This window comes from Petaurus breviceps, unplaced genomic scaffold (assembly GCF_028583685.1).
Source record: "Petaurus breviceps papuanus isolate PSGF00001 unplaced genomic scaffold, PetGlider_PUasm1.0 229, whole genome shotgun sequence".
Lineage (NCBI taxonomy): Eukaryota > Metazoa > Chordata > Mammalia > Diprotodontia > Petauridae > Petaurus > Petaurus breviceps.
In genome coordinates this window covers 38547529-38562177 of record NW_027185903.1, presented here as the reverse complement: position 1 = coordinate 38562177, position 14649 = coordinate 38547529, and the positions used below count along the sequence as shown (strand labels likewise).

The 14649-nt window shown below is 39.0% G+C and overlaps 1 protein-coding gene across 1 annotated transcript; it reads left to right on the top strand.

Moving 5' to 3' along the window:
* The first annotated feature begins 2862 nt into the window (after positions 1-2862).
* LOC138167532 (granzyme A-like) lies at positions 2863-13871 on the top strand. The gene is made up of 5 exons (XM_069096514.1): positions 2863-3014; positions 5761-5902; positions 8080-8221; positions 10020-10292; positions 12853-13871. Exons 1-5 carry the CDS (start codon positions 2945-2947, stop codon positions 13012-13014), a joined length of 789 nt encoding a protein of 262 aa, XP_068952615.1. The 5' UTR covers positions 2863-2944; the 3' UTR covers positions 13015-13871.
* The last annotated feature ends 778 nt before the right edge of the window (positions 13872-14649 follow it).

Genomic DNA, 14649 nt, shown 5'->3' with positions numbered 1-14649 from the left:
CCTGTATTGCTGCTTTCAGTCCCAACCCCACTTGGCTTTACCAACTCTAACTAGAACAGCAATCAAATCAACACTATCATTCCTAGCCAGGATATCTTGATCAAGCGCTCTATTACTCCAATTGCCATTCTCTCTGACTTCCCTCTCCAAAATATACCTTCTATCCCTCTGTGTGTTGTCTTACCCTATTAAACTATGAGATCCTTAAGGGTAGGGATGATCTTGTTTACTTTTATTTGTATCTCCAGTGCTTAACACAATGCAAATTGTTTTTATTCATTTATTCAAGTTTGGCCATTTTGCTTACAGTCATGTACCAAGGGGAGCTGGTTGGATCACCTTCATTAAGGCAAAATGTAAATGCCTAATGAAAAGTCCCAAAATCCACTTTATATTCTGATGGGGTTTAAGTATCATCCTCCTATCATTTCCAACAACTGTTATACATAAAATTATTGAATTCTGTTTTAAGTGTGTTATTTTCAAATACGCACTTGTGAATGTCCTATGTAACAGCCTAGCCCCCTCTCACTAAAGGACAGGCTCTCTAAAACTGAAGCCTTTCCAAACCACATGCCAGGTACAGAACACAGTAACTCATTCCTTGCAGGCCCAATAGCAGTTTCAACTTTTAAAAAATTTGTCATAAAATCAGCCATGGCAACCACAGTAAGAGAGGCAAGAGTCAACGCTTCCTTTGAGGGTTTTTCAGTCACTATGTGTTAACCAGTCTTGTTTTTTGTTGTTTCTGCCTACATTACCACTGGGCTCCCCACCAAAACCAGCAACAAAGGGCTCTGTTTCTGAAATATGTGACATATCTCTTAAGTGGTGGGAAAAGCAGAAAGGATGATCTCACACTCCTCACACTTGAAGGTTTCAATCATGATTTATAAGAAATAGATATGACGTTTGAGTCCAGCAGCCTGTTAATGGTGGGCCTTATGAATTCGTCATCAAACAGCTTAAAGAACCATAGAGGGGTCTGTTTAATATTCTAGCAATCCCACCTCCCTGTCAGGTATAAAAATTAAATTTGTTTCGAAGAGACAATAATAAGAGCTAAATAATGTTTCCTCAAAAGCTGAAGCTAGTAATTCTTAGAAAAAAATTTTTTCCTCGATTTGGACAGAAGTCACAAAATTTAGCTTCTTCTTTCAGCTAAACATTCCCTCCTTAGCATATGTATTCTTTTAAGAAAAAAAAAATTCCCTGAGATACTTAAGTTTTGCAACAGTCTGAGAAATTTTTGAAACTTTAGAAACACCAAATTCTTTTTAAAACACAAACTCAAAGAGCTTCAAGAATCTATGTTGTCCAGGGGTTCTTAATCTAAGAACTTTATGAACTTGTTTTTTGGTACTTTGATAACTACATAGCTATATAATTTGTTTCCTTAATAACCCTATGTATTTTACTTTATGTACTTAAAAACATTATTCTGATACAGAGTACATATGTAAGATATATTTATATATAGGGGTTATCTAAATACAGTTTGCAGGGAGTTTTATATATAGATATAGATGATACAGATATAGATATATAGATATGAAATCTTGCCCACTCCTCTCCAAGGGACACTTTGATTCCTGCCTAGGGGGAAGCAAGAGAAGGGATCATGAGGTTGGCCATTCTGTTCTCCTCTGAGAAGAGACATGGAAAAAAATAATCTCTCTCCCCTACCCTTAAATATTGTTGGCCTAAAGGCATGATTTTAAAAAAACAACAAATCAAAGCCACTTTTCTGGTCATTATCCTTTTAAGAGATAAGTTACACTAATTTTACATCCATAGGCTTAATTATTTCCCACCAAATATTAGTTGCATGAAAGACCATCACTAATAGTGAAAAAACTAGTAAACTCATTTATCCAACTTGATAGAAAACAGAAATCAGAGATGTTGTATAGATTCAAATATACCAGAAAATGTATAGAATGAATGAACTAGATAGCTCAGCCAAACGATGAGCTCCGACATTGCCCAAGGGAAAATTCCCCCAAATCTCTCTGGAGATAAACTGGGAATAAAGGACATGTTGAGACACAGTCTTTTTTATACATCTCCCACTTCCCAGTCTTTTTTTTCCCTCCTCCTCTCCAGAATTTGTCCCAAACAGTCTGGAGTCATGTATATCTTTTCCTGAAGCAGGACATGACAAACACTTCTCCTTTACAAAGCTCTCCCAGTGGTCCTCCCTTCCACCAACCAGGAATCATGCATAAGCAGCAACAAACAAAACACCTCGGTGGGAAGCCTGGGTTATACTGAGTAGAGGTCAAAAGGCTTCACCAAAATGCCAAAGAGGTCGATAACAACAACAACAAAAAAGGTTAAAAATCCCTGATCTGATTCATCTCTTCTTCCCCAACACCTCCAGACAAGAATACAGTTAACTCATTCTCCAGAAAGGGGAAGAGACCAGAGGGCATCAGCCTGGGGATGGGTAGGGATATTCTTCCCCTCAGGGTTGACAAATTAATCCATTTTTACATTTCTTAGAGATGGCTAATAAAAGATCCGGTTGATGTTTGACTGTTCATAATCAGTTTTTGCAGACTAAATTCATTTGATTTCAAAATATCTTCTCTTCCCAATTAAAATCACACTCCTTGAAATATCATCCAAGACACTTGTTATCTTTTTACCTAAAAAAAAGAGTCACATCACTAACAAACAACTTCAGTAGTATTATGACTCAAAGGGGGTCGTCTCCCTTCACCCTATCCTAAGTCTATGTGTTATCCCCCAATACTGGTAAATCTACGCAAGGCTGGAGGTCAACTATGCTTTGTTTCCTAACACCAATCTTTGACAGGGGAAAAACCAAGTGGGGGAAGAGGTATGAAAGAAAACCACATCCTCCTTTTATTTTTTCAGTATATATTAAAGAGCATCAGTGCTCAAAAACACTCCCCAGAGTAGGTGGGTGCAAGCAAAAATGGACGCGGCTTTGACTTCCTTTGTCTCCTTGCTCGCTGGTGTCACATTCCTACTGCTAATACCTGGAGGTAAGACTGTTTCTGCCTGTTTCTGTCCCAGTCCTTAAATGTGCAGGAGGAGACCTTGATATTGTTTCTACCAGAAACAAAGGAGAAACTATCATAGCTTGCAGAAGTTTTACATTTTGTGCATTCTTTCTTGACACCTAAAAACGCTTGCTTCTATTTTAAAAAGAAAATTTTTTCATCATTCTATCTGGGGAAAAAAAACAAACCGATGAAGCCACTGGAATTATCTACTCAGATAAGCAAGAGAAATTCAAAGGGGCATCATTGCCAGCTTTAAGTTTTAAATTTGCTGATAAGAACAATGTTGGAAACTAGTCGTGTCACAATCTCTAAATGCTCTAGGCAATGTTCTAAGACTATTAAGTTGTAGAGAAGATGACCAGTCCCTGACTCTGTGTTAAATGGGCAATATCATATGACCAATAAAATCCATTGCATTTTATTTGGAGGACAGAGGAGGTACAATTTATTAACCATAAACTCTCATAAAGCTTATCTAGTAGGCATGAAGAAATATGTTGGACAGCTGGCAATAGGCTTCTAATAGTCTCTGAAATTGAACAACCAAAGTTACAGGATTAATTACATATACCCATAAGGAGAGCTTGGTATGCAGAGGTGTGTTGGTAAATGTTTGACCACAAGTGCTCCAAAAAACATAATGAAATGGACCCATAGCACACTTTTTAAGTTTAGTATAAATTTTTAACATTCTCTCCATTGCTTATTAAGTCTAAACAATCAACCAAAAAAAAACCTAAATCAAGCCCTGATTGGTAGACCTTGCAGATTTCCAAGGTATAAATTGTCACACTGAAAACTGAATAAGCTGCCTTATCAATTGGTTCAAGCTGATTCTAGTGTATTATCTTCTCCATACTCATAAGCAAGTATCTTCAAACAATTTCAGACTATCATCCAAAAATGGTATTTTTACAAAAGCAAAAGACTTATTTGTGTAGCCTTCCATCCCCAACCCTAGGAGGTGAAAGCTGTGGTCCTGTGCCATGGCTAAATCTAGGCTTTCCCACTCTGGACTAGAATTGAAAAATCCAAAACTAATCCTATCTCATTCCTAGTATGACCACAACTGGAAGGACAAATTAGAAAGAACATTATGATGGGAAGAGGAAGAGGGCAGTCCCTACTAATAGCCCCCAGTAGTACAGGAGTCTTTCACTTCCACTCTAAGGCTGCTTAGCAAGTTGATAAAAATAGGAAAAGCCAAAACTTGTGGGGTGGTTTTTTTTTTTTTTATAAATTGGAATATTATAGTGAAATTGCAGAGGTATTTTTCTTGGAAAGATCTAGGCAAGATCTTGTCACAGCAGAGAAATTGAGCTACAGAGATGTAAGGGTCTTGGGGGGGGGTCTCCTGGCTTGTCTGTTTTCAACTCCATTTTGCACACCCTTAAGGAATTCTTGTGTTTCCTGTTGCACTGTGCAATGAGCTTTTGGGGGTTTGGGACAAAGGGTTTAAGTAATGATTTCTCTAGGGCAGCTAGGTGGTACAGTGTATAGAGAGTCAGTCCTAGAATCAGGAAGATTCATCTTCCCAAGTTCAAATCTGGTCCCAGACACTTAAGCATTCTATCTGGACAGAAGGGCCCATCTCCATGTCACCCACAAAGACCATGTTGATTTTGAGGGTCTTTGAGGGAGGGAATGGTATGGTGAGTCACTTAACTTTCTTTGCCTCTGTTTCCTCAACTATAAGATGATCTGGAGAAGGAAATGGTAAACCACTCTGGTATCTTTGCCAAGAAAACCCCAAATGGGGTCACAAGGAATTGTACACAACTGAAACAACAAGCGTGGCTTCTCTGTACTATGTCAATGTGTAGGCTCCTTAACAGCGGGGATTGTTTCCTTCTATGTATTTGTAACACTGGCACCCAGCACAGTTCTGGTACACAAATTTTTGCTAAGTGATTAGTACAATGGATAGAATACTGGACTTAGAGTCAGGAAACCCTGGGTTCATATCCCACATCAGACATACTAGTTGTTTGATCCTGGGCAAGTCACTTCACCTCTGACTGCCTGACAAAATGGATCCACTATTTCCACTGGAGAAGAAAATGGCAAACCTCTGTAGATAACTACATAGCAATATAATTTGTTTTCTCAATAAGCCACTTTGCCAAGAAAACCCCAAATGGGGTCACAAAGAGTGGGACATACCTGAAACAAACTAACAACAACAAAAATGAGAAATTACAAGATGCAAAACACTAGAGTCAAAAAAAATCACACTACAGGACTTGGAGGTAAAGTTATGACCAAAGGACTGCTTGTGTCCATTGCATTAAGGGACTGTGCCAGGGCCTATGGTCAGGAAGAAGCTCTGCTCCTCAAAACTAACCTGTACTCCAGGATCACACACAGGGCAACCTAAGGGCCACTTTCTCTAAGGACCACCACTCCATACAAATACCATTCATGCTCCCCAAATGACTACAGACTTGTTTTAGTCCAGTCTTATCTATTTGCCCTCAGGTTCTCCAGATATTACTATGCCAGTGATTTGTCACAACTCCAACCTGAACCGTACTCCCCCATACCATTCCCTCCCACAAAGACCCTCAAACTCAACATGGTCTTTGTGGGTGACATGGAGATGGGCCCTCCCGTCCAGATGGAAATGCTTAAATGTAGCATTTCCAAGAATGAAGCAACAGTTCTTTTCCATGCAGCCCCTCCAGGAAAGATTGGTTATTATTTGAATTACTTTTTCTTTTAACAGATTCCTGTGTAGATATAATTGGAGGCAATGAAGTGTATCCTCATTCAAGACCCTACATGGTCTTAATCCATGACAGAAAAAGTTTATGTGGAGGAGTTCTGATCAAAGAAGACTGGGTGATAACTGCAGCTCACTGTATTATGTAAGTAAGCACTTTTCCTCCTTCAAAAGACTTTTTAAATTAATTTTGCTGAACTCCCCTGATTCTCCATGCAGATTAATAGGGAAGTAAAACAATGGGGTTGAAAGAGTGTAGAGACAGGTTTTGCAGAAGGAAAAACTTACTAACAAGTAAACCCAATGTTGAATAAGGTGCTATCACAGTTCCTGCTTATAGGTTCAGAATGTGAACTGGGACCCTTGAGAAGATAGTATTATGTAAAATAAACATGTGTCTTTAGAGTGTTGCAATTTGTAAATCTGAATGAGTGTTTTGTTTTGTTTTTTCTTGGGGGGGAGGATTGAAGGGAGAAGGTAAGAAAGGAAACTAGTTCTCCAAAGAAAATAAAGAATCCCAGAGTTTTTTTTTAAAAGTCTTTAATATAAACTCTTGTTTGCTTGTTTGTGTTAAATCCTACTACCTCATTACCTAGCTTCCACATACAAGAATACCCAGGATGATTTCCACCTAACCCCCAACATTTTCCATATCCATTGTATCTACTTGGTTTTTCTGGGGAAGTCCAAAGCTAGGGTCTTGAATTCCCCAATTAGACCTGTGTTTCTTTGTTGGCAGAAAACCCAAAACAACCTGTAAATGGACAAGCCTGCCTTACCCAAGGCCAAATAGGCGCAGGCCCAGGGTCCACATGGGAACATAACCCTCTCCTCAAAGCCCATTTGCTGAAAACTCCACTGAGTGAGACTTGTGACTCCAATGCTCCATGCCTGCATGATGGGTGAAATTAACAAGAGCTGGGGAGGAGAGAGATCCTGGTCTTCTGCCTTCGGGTTTTGAGAAAAAAGACACATGCTCCAGATTCTCTTTAAGTCCCTAAACCTGAATGAAGTGCTGGCCTCCTCTGCATGTCAGCTTTTTCTCAGGCTTTCTTCTCCTTTAGGGAACTGGAAATCAGAAAATTAGGATCCTTCTTCTCCCAAGATCTTATCAACTCTCTTCTCTATCCTCCATGAAGGCATGAGGCATTGAAGTAATTAATTTCCAGCAAAGAAGAGTCTTAAAATGTGGCATCACCTGAGGCATCTGCCTCAGCAAGGGTGATGAACCATTACATGACTATTAGTAAGGAGCAGAGAATGCTACAAAGCTCAACAGCAGGATAGTCATTTATTCCTTTCTCTTAGGGCAGCTACAAAGTACAGTGGATAGAGATCCGGGGTCAGGAAGACCTGAGTTCAAATCCAGCCTCAGACACTTACTAATTGTGATCCCTGGCAAGTGATTTAAACCAATCAGCTGGAGAAGGAAATGGCAAACCACTCCTTAAAAGTAGTTCCTAGGTTATAGAGAGCTGAAGGTTTGCAAAGAACTTTACAGGTGTTATTTCATTTGATCTTCATAAATATACTGTGAGGTAGGTGCTATCACTATAGACTGAGAGAAGTGACTTGCCCAAGGTCACATAAATGTCAGAATTTACTCCTCTTCCTGATTCACGGTCCAGCAGCTATCCACTATACCAACTACCTGCCTCTCCTTGTAGACAGTGTTGTTTAGTCTTTGTGACCCCATTTGGGTTTTTTTTTTTTGGCAGAGTTACTGGAGTGGTTTGCCATTTCCTTCTCTAGCTCATTATACAGATGAGGAAACTGAGGCAAACAAGGTTAAGTGACTTGCCCAGGGTCACACAGCTAGTAAGTATCTGAGGCTGGATTTGAACTCAGAAAGATGAGGCTTCCTGACTCCAGGCTGGCATTCTATCCACTTTGTCACATACCTACCTTTAATATATTGTATTAGTAATAGGTAGATATATACTACTATTAATACTACTTAAGAAGATGAACTTATATACCAATACCTTATCCAATTACAAAAAAAAACCAGTTCTTTTAGTCATTTGTGCATTAAAATAGTCCAGAGAACATTAATTAAATATTGCTTATATTAGGACAATTTCTATCTAAACGCTATGCCCTCCAAAAAAGATGAAAATGAGATGAATAATTATAATGCCTTAGATATATAGAGCATTTTAGAGTTTTCCCAAGTATTTTCACACCCCTATTATCTACAGCAGATATAGTATTTCAACAACATACCTCTTTACACACAGATGACATAGCTAACTCCATAAAATGGCATAGGCAGCAACTATTGGGTATTATCTAATACTAATGGCATCATATCTGGTTCAGAACAAAAGCAACCAAGATCACTCTTGGAGCTCACTCAAGAAGCAAGAAAGAGCCAGAACAACAGAGTATGACTGTTAAGAAAGAGTTTTCCTATCCATGCTATGACCCAAAAACACATGAAGGTGATCTTAAACTTCTTCAGGTATGCAATTTCCAATTTCTTCTTCTTTTATATATAGAACTGCTATGAATTAGTCAACACATCTGGCATTGGTCTTATAACTGTATGGAGGTGATCAAAGATGTTTCCTGATCAACATGATGAATTTATAAGGTGATGCACCTTTGGGAAGGATTTTTGAAATATCTCCTGATTCAGGGAACCCTCAAGGGGTCATTGGATAGATTTCACAGGGTCTATGAACTTGGATGGAGAAAATACAGATCTTTACTTCCATATAATTGGTTTTCTTTGTAATCTTATGTATCTTATTTTGTGCACTAAAGAACATGAAACAGAAAAGGGGTCCATAAGCTTTACCAGATTGCCAAAGAGATCTTTGACACAAAAAAAGTTAAGAACCCCTTCAATAAAGTGCATGCTGGTGCTGTGTTGAGGGAATAAGACCCTCCTATTTCCGTCTCAGTGACTAGGGCTATCCCCAAGATGAATTGGTTGGTTTGGAGCTACCCTTTGGTACCTCCTGGAACACAGATTTCATGGATAGGAGCTGCCCCAAGATGAACTCATTGACTCCCAGAGTTATGGGACAAACTTTCAGAAGCTCCATCGCATTAGGCAGGAGATAATATACCAATTTGTAAAAAGGAGCTTTCATCAAGAACTTGGGCCCTTTTCCTTTTTCTACTAGACACATCCTATGAATGCAGCAGGTGTTGGGGGTGAGGAAAGTGGGGAGGAGGGAGAGTCTCTCCTCAGGAGCATAAGAATGGTTGCCTTGGGGCAAAAGCACATGTCATAAGCAGACATGCCCAGAGGTAGCTAGGTGGCCAGTGGATAGAATGCTAGGCCTGGAGTCAGGAAAGCCCAAGTTCAAATATGGCCTCAGTCATTAGCTGTGTCTATGCAAGTCACTTAACCTCAGTCTGTTTCAGTTTCCTCATCTGTAAAATGGGAATAATAATATGCCCTACCTCCCAGGATTGTTTTGAGGATCCAGTGAAATAATATTTGTAAAAGTAATGAACCATTGCACATTTAATAAATGCTTATTCTTCCTTCTTTCCAGTGTGGGGAAGGGTAATTAAAAGATTTCCTTGATAAACTCCCTAAATATCCGAGGATCACATATTTAAAGCCCGAAGAGACCTCAGAGATTCAGATTTACAGTTGGGAAGGAGCTCGGAAGTCCAACTCTCTTATTTTATAGATGAGATGGTCACTCAGAGGTTAAGTGACATGTAGCTTACATGACAGAGGTGGGATTGGAACCCAGATCTTCCTGGCTTCAAACCCAGAGCCTTATCTATTATGCCATGCACCCTCACACTGCCTTTTCATTAGTTTCATGGATTTTCATTAAAGTCAGCAGATCTACCAACTCCATAAGCTGCCTTAGGGTTTTTGTGTATTTTTTTTTTTTACAAGACAACTTTTATTTCACCCCTCTAAGAATCAAAGGATTTCCAGGAGTCCTATGGCTTATAGTACTATCCTAAGGGTTAAGGGTTAGGATTTGATGAATACACCATCCGAACCCTTGACTTTTGGAGACCACAGGCTTCATAACTGCCGTATCTGGAGAAGAAAGGGATACTTTGGGGTTGGGCAGGGGCAGGGGGAGAACAATGTTGGGGAAACTGTTAAAAGCAAGGTTTCACGTACACACAGAGATGCTTTCTTGGGTTTCTGGTCTCTGATGTGTGCTCAGTTCTGTCTGGATCTCTCCAATTTGCATATATTTTATTGGTAACAAAGATGGGCATTACTTTACTAACCCGTCCTGATAATATAACTGTTTGTATTTGTTATCCAATAGCTGAATGGGAAAGCAAAGATTACGAAGGCTGTAAAGTTACTGAAGCTGCCCCAAAGCGGAAAAGACGTCAAACAGGGTACTGTTTGCCAAGTTGCAGGATGGGGACAAATGGTGAACAAACCCATCAAGTTTCCAGACACTCTGAGAGAAGTCAATGTCACGGTTATAGACAGAAGAATCTGCAATGATAAAGATCATTACAATCTTAAACCTTTTATTGGACCAAACATGATTTGCGCTGGAAATATAAATGGTGGGAAAGACTCGTGTAACGTAAGTAAAGAACAAGTTGGAGTCAGTAGTTACTCTGTTAGGTAAACAGAAGAGGTAAATAGGGATAGAATGAATTATTTGCCTTTCTAAAATGAAGGAGATTCTTATGGTTGAGGCCTAGAAGAGTCTGGGGAGGGGAAACAAGCAAAGAGATTAATGTGGGTGCTTGTAGTGCCAATGCAATATTTACAGTGCCCATCATTATGATAAAGACCATGACTATAAATATTGCATAATGTTCGACTGCAAAAAATAACAAACTCTCCATATAGAGGACAGAACTGAAGCATTTATTTAGACACCAGAAAACCAAATCCCAAAACTAGTAAGCTAATTCCATCATAGTACCAAAGATATTAAGAAGCCATAATAACACTGAGAGCCACAGCATCTTTTAGCCTTCCCACAAACCAATATTAGATCAATATCTACTCACAAGCCTATCTGACTCCTTGCCTGAACCTCCTCTCTCTCCCACCATCTCACTAGCTCTGATTCCCAGCTTCCTGTGGGCTGTGCTCCACCCTTTAGCAAATTCCCTCCATCATAAACTCCATGTGATTACATTAAGCCTATTAGGGGGCACAGTTTATTTTTAAAGCAGGGGAAGTCTTCAGATTCCCTGCTTAGGTCTATTAAGGGGCAGGGAAGATCTTCAAATTCCCATTCTCATTAAAGTGCCCGGCCACTAGAGGCAGCTGTAGTCCATGGAGTTGGTCAGTACCTTGCAGCTTCTTTTCTCAGTCTCTAGTCATATTCTTTAACATTCTATTCTTCATGTATCCAAGTCACAAAGTGATATCTTGAGGGGGCAGGACCTTATCCCCTATTCCCCAACTCCTCTTCAACTCTCTCTGCCAACTCATCAAAACACATGTTCTCTGTCCTAAGTCTTAAGGCCTCCTCTTCTCAGAAGCACATGCCAACAAGTGCATAGAATCATAGATCTGGGAGGAACCTCATAAGCCGTCTAGCCCAACCCCATCATTTTACTGATAAGGAAGCTAAAGACCAGAGAGGGTGTTAGATGCCCACAGTCACACAGATAGCTAACATCAGAGGCAAGGTTTTAACCTCTTCTCACTATTCCATGTGGCCAAATAAAAGCTATTGCTGTGAATTTTCAGCACCATGACAAGCCTGCAAAGGAGATGTGTTTGATCAGACCTCTTAGATCAGCAGTTTCCTTACTCCACCTTTTCAAATGGCTTGCTAGCCCTGCTTAACTAAGCCAGAAGTGGCCAGAAGGTTGGCAGAAATGGTAACTTACTTCTGTAGGAGGGCTACAGCTAGGCCTTCGAAGATCCTGCCCATCAATCACCAGATTCCACTGCAGGCAGTCGTATTTTGGCTCCAGTTCAGACTGATAACAATAGCTAGCATTTATATACAGCTTACTGTGTGCCAGGTACTATAATAATACTAATAATTATATATATTCATGTATGTATGTATGTATTTCATATATACATATATGTATGTAAATTTCTACCATATGCCAGAAACTGTGCTATAAGTGCTTTACAAATATTATCTCTTCTGATCTTCACAACAACCCTAGAAGGTCTGTTTTATCATCTCCATTTTACAGTTGAGGAAACAGAGGCAAGCAGAGGTTAAGTGACTTGGGCAAGGTTATATAGGTAATATCAGAAAGGAGACTTGAACTGAGGCTCTCTAATTCTAGGGCACATATCAGCATGTCATTGGTTGCTAAGGATCTTCTAAATACAAATGAAACTTAAGAAGAGATATCTGTTCTGAGATTTTTGTTTGGCCATTATTGGGTTTGGGGTTGAATTCCCAGTCTGCTTTGGCTTTGGTTTTGGATTTTTGTTTTTGTTTGGTTTTTGGTGGGGGATAAATCATAAAAGGGGCAGTGAGGTGGCAAATCAGATAGAGCTCTGGGCTTTGAGGATCTGAGTTTAAATCCAGCTTCAGACGCTAGCTGGGTGACCCTGGGCAAGTCCCTTAACCCTGTTTGCCTCAGTTTCTTCATCTGTAAAATGAGCTGGAGAAGGAAATGACAAACCACTCCAGTATCTTTACCAAGAAAACCTCAAATGGAGTCACTAAGAATCAGACTCAACTGAAACAACTGAACAATCCACAAAGAACTTAAACTACCAAGACATCTTTTCTTGGACTTCAGATTCAGGGTCTCAAATATATTTGATTAATTTTCCCTTTGATATACAAACATTACTTTTAATTAAATTATTATATTCATCATTTCCAGAAATTTTCTCTTTTCAAAAAGAAAAGATTCCAATTAATTTCTGATGATGAGGGGAAAAAAAACAGAAAGGGAAAGATTTAGCTGCTGCTGTTAGCTAGGATTTTAGCTCATGCTTTCATTGATTCTGAAAGAAACTAAATAATAAAAATCTAGGGTTTTTCAAATATTACCTAACACAATGGTATTTATTAAGCATTAACTCTCACTTGACTTAAGTATAAACTGAAGACAATTCATTTTTTTAATCTCTTGAACCTTTACCTATTTCAACTAACATTTAACGTTGATTTCCCTCCCTTCCCACATCTTTTTTTCTGCCAGGGAGATTCTGGTGGCCCTTTGATATGCAAGAACAGCTTTACAGGAATCACTTCCTTTGGTCTTCCTGGAAAATGTGGTGTTCCCCAAGGACCTGGTGTCTACACTTTTCTTTCAGTGAAATATCTCAACTGGATAAAAAATACCATCAAGGGAGTGGTTTAGCCCACTTTGACTCAGTCCCTGTGATTCCTTAATGCTATCCTCAACAATTGGGACCTAAGAGAAACAGTTATTTCTTTTCCTGAAGCATAAATAAATGTCAATTAAGTCTCCACTGGCAAAGTGAAGCTAAAAATTGAGAGTAATTCTGATAATTTAAATTAAAAAATGTAGACGTTAGGTGAAAAGTGGGATTTTGCCTGATTTATTCAGATAACTGCCTTAATAACCTGACCGATGGTGATCTATGTGAGAAATACAACAGGTATGGATGGTTCTGAGAGCCTGTCTGCACAGCATTAGAACAACTCACATTTCCTTAGGTACAGCTCACAAAGTACTTCCTTCACAGCCCTATGAGGAAGGTAGTATTTGCTGATACAAGGCAATTTGCAGTATCATTTAAACTAAAAGTTTGGTTGTTAACATGAAGTCTAATTGTCAAACTATTTATATTTACTTTAGCAAAATTGTATCTATACCCCAACCCCAAATTCATTATCCTATTTCATCATAGCTTTTCTAGACAAAGGTACAAAGGTTAGAAGGGAATAAGCATTTATATAGCACTCTGTGCTAAACATTTTATGAATATTATCTTACTTGATCCTCATAATAACACTGAAAAAGTAGGTGTTGTTATTATCAACATTTTACATTTGAGGAAATAGAGGTTTAAGCCCAGGGTCACAAAGGTAGTAAGTGCCAAAGGTCAAATTTGAGCTCAGGTATTCCTGATTCCAGACCCAGTGGTCTATCCACTGAACCATTTAGCTCCCCCACCACCTTGTATATATGCAACTGGGATTTAGAATTACCAGTAATAGCACTTTTTTGGCATTAAACTAATATCTATTAAACTGAGTTGCCCATGTGTCATATTTCTCAGTCTAATTCACCTGATTCTGGTGCTAAACATTATCATCAATCTCGTTAGTCTCAAAACCAAACTGGAATAGAGAATATATGGCCATGGCAAGAGGAAGCATTTTGTAATGGGAACAATGTTGGATTTAGCTTTCTGGTCACCTAAAACAACCAGGCTGTTAATCCCTAACCTCCTGCACCTCCCTCTGGTTTCTGAATGCAGACTAACAGCATGCCCAACACCAGCCCAAGAGAGTGTGCTGGTAACAACTAGCTCTCCAGGGAAGAAAAATGTCTACAGGACACACTTTCAAATTTAATCTACATTATCATCATGTGTTCACCACTTTTTTAAGACTGGACAATCGAAAGAACACTAAATCAAGGCCTAATTTGCAGTCTGCAGATTTCCAAGGTACAAATGTTCACGGCTCTACTGAGCTGGCTCCAGTATACCTCTGGCTATGTACTCAAGTAATGGACTTTCCCTCCCCTGAATGTCTTTCTTTTGCCATGTTTAACTCAGTAAACTTAGGTTAACTTTGCTATGGTTACTTAGGTAAACTTCCTTTTGCTAACTTTTAGAAGGACTACAAGTGTCTCATTCTATTCCAGTTTTGACAGTGAGACACTTACTAGCCTGGTCAATTACATTCCATTTTATAAAAATTCATAATTTATAATGGTATGTAAACCATTTTATCTCTATTACATGGTATATTCTTCCTGTTCATGTCATATTATATTTCATTTCATTAACACTTAATTACA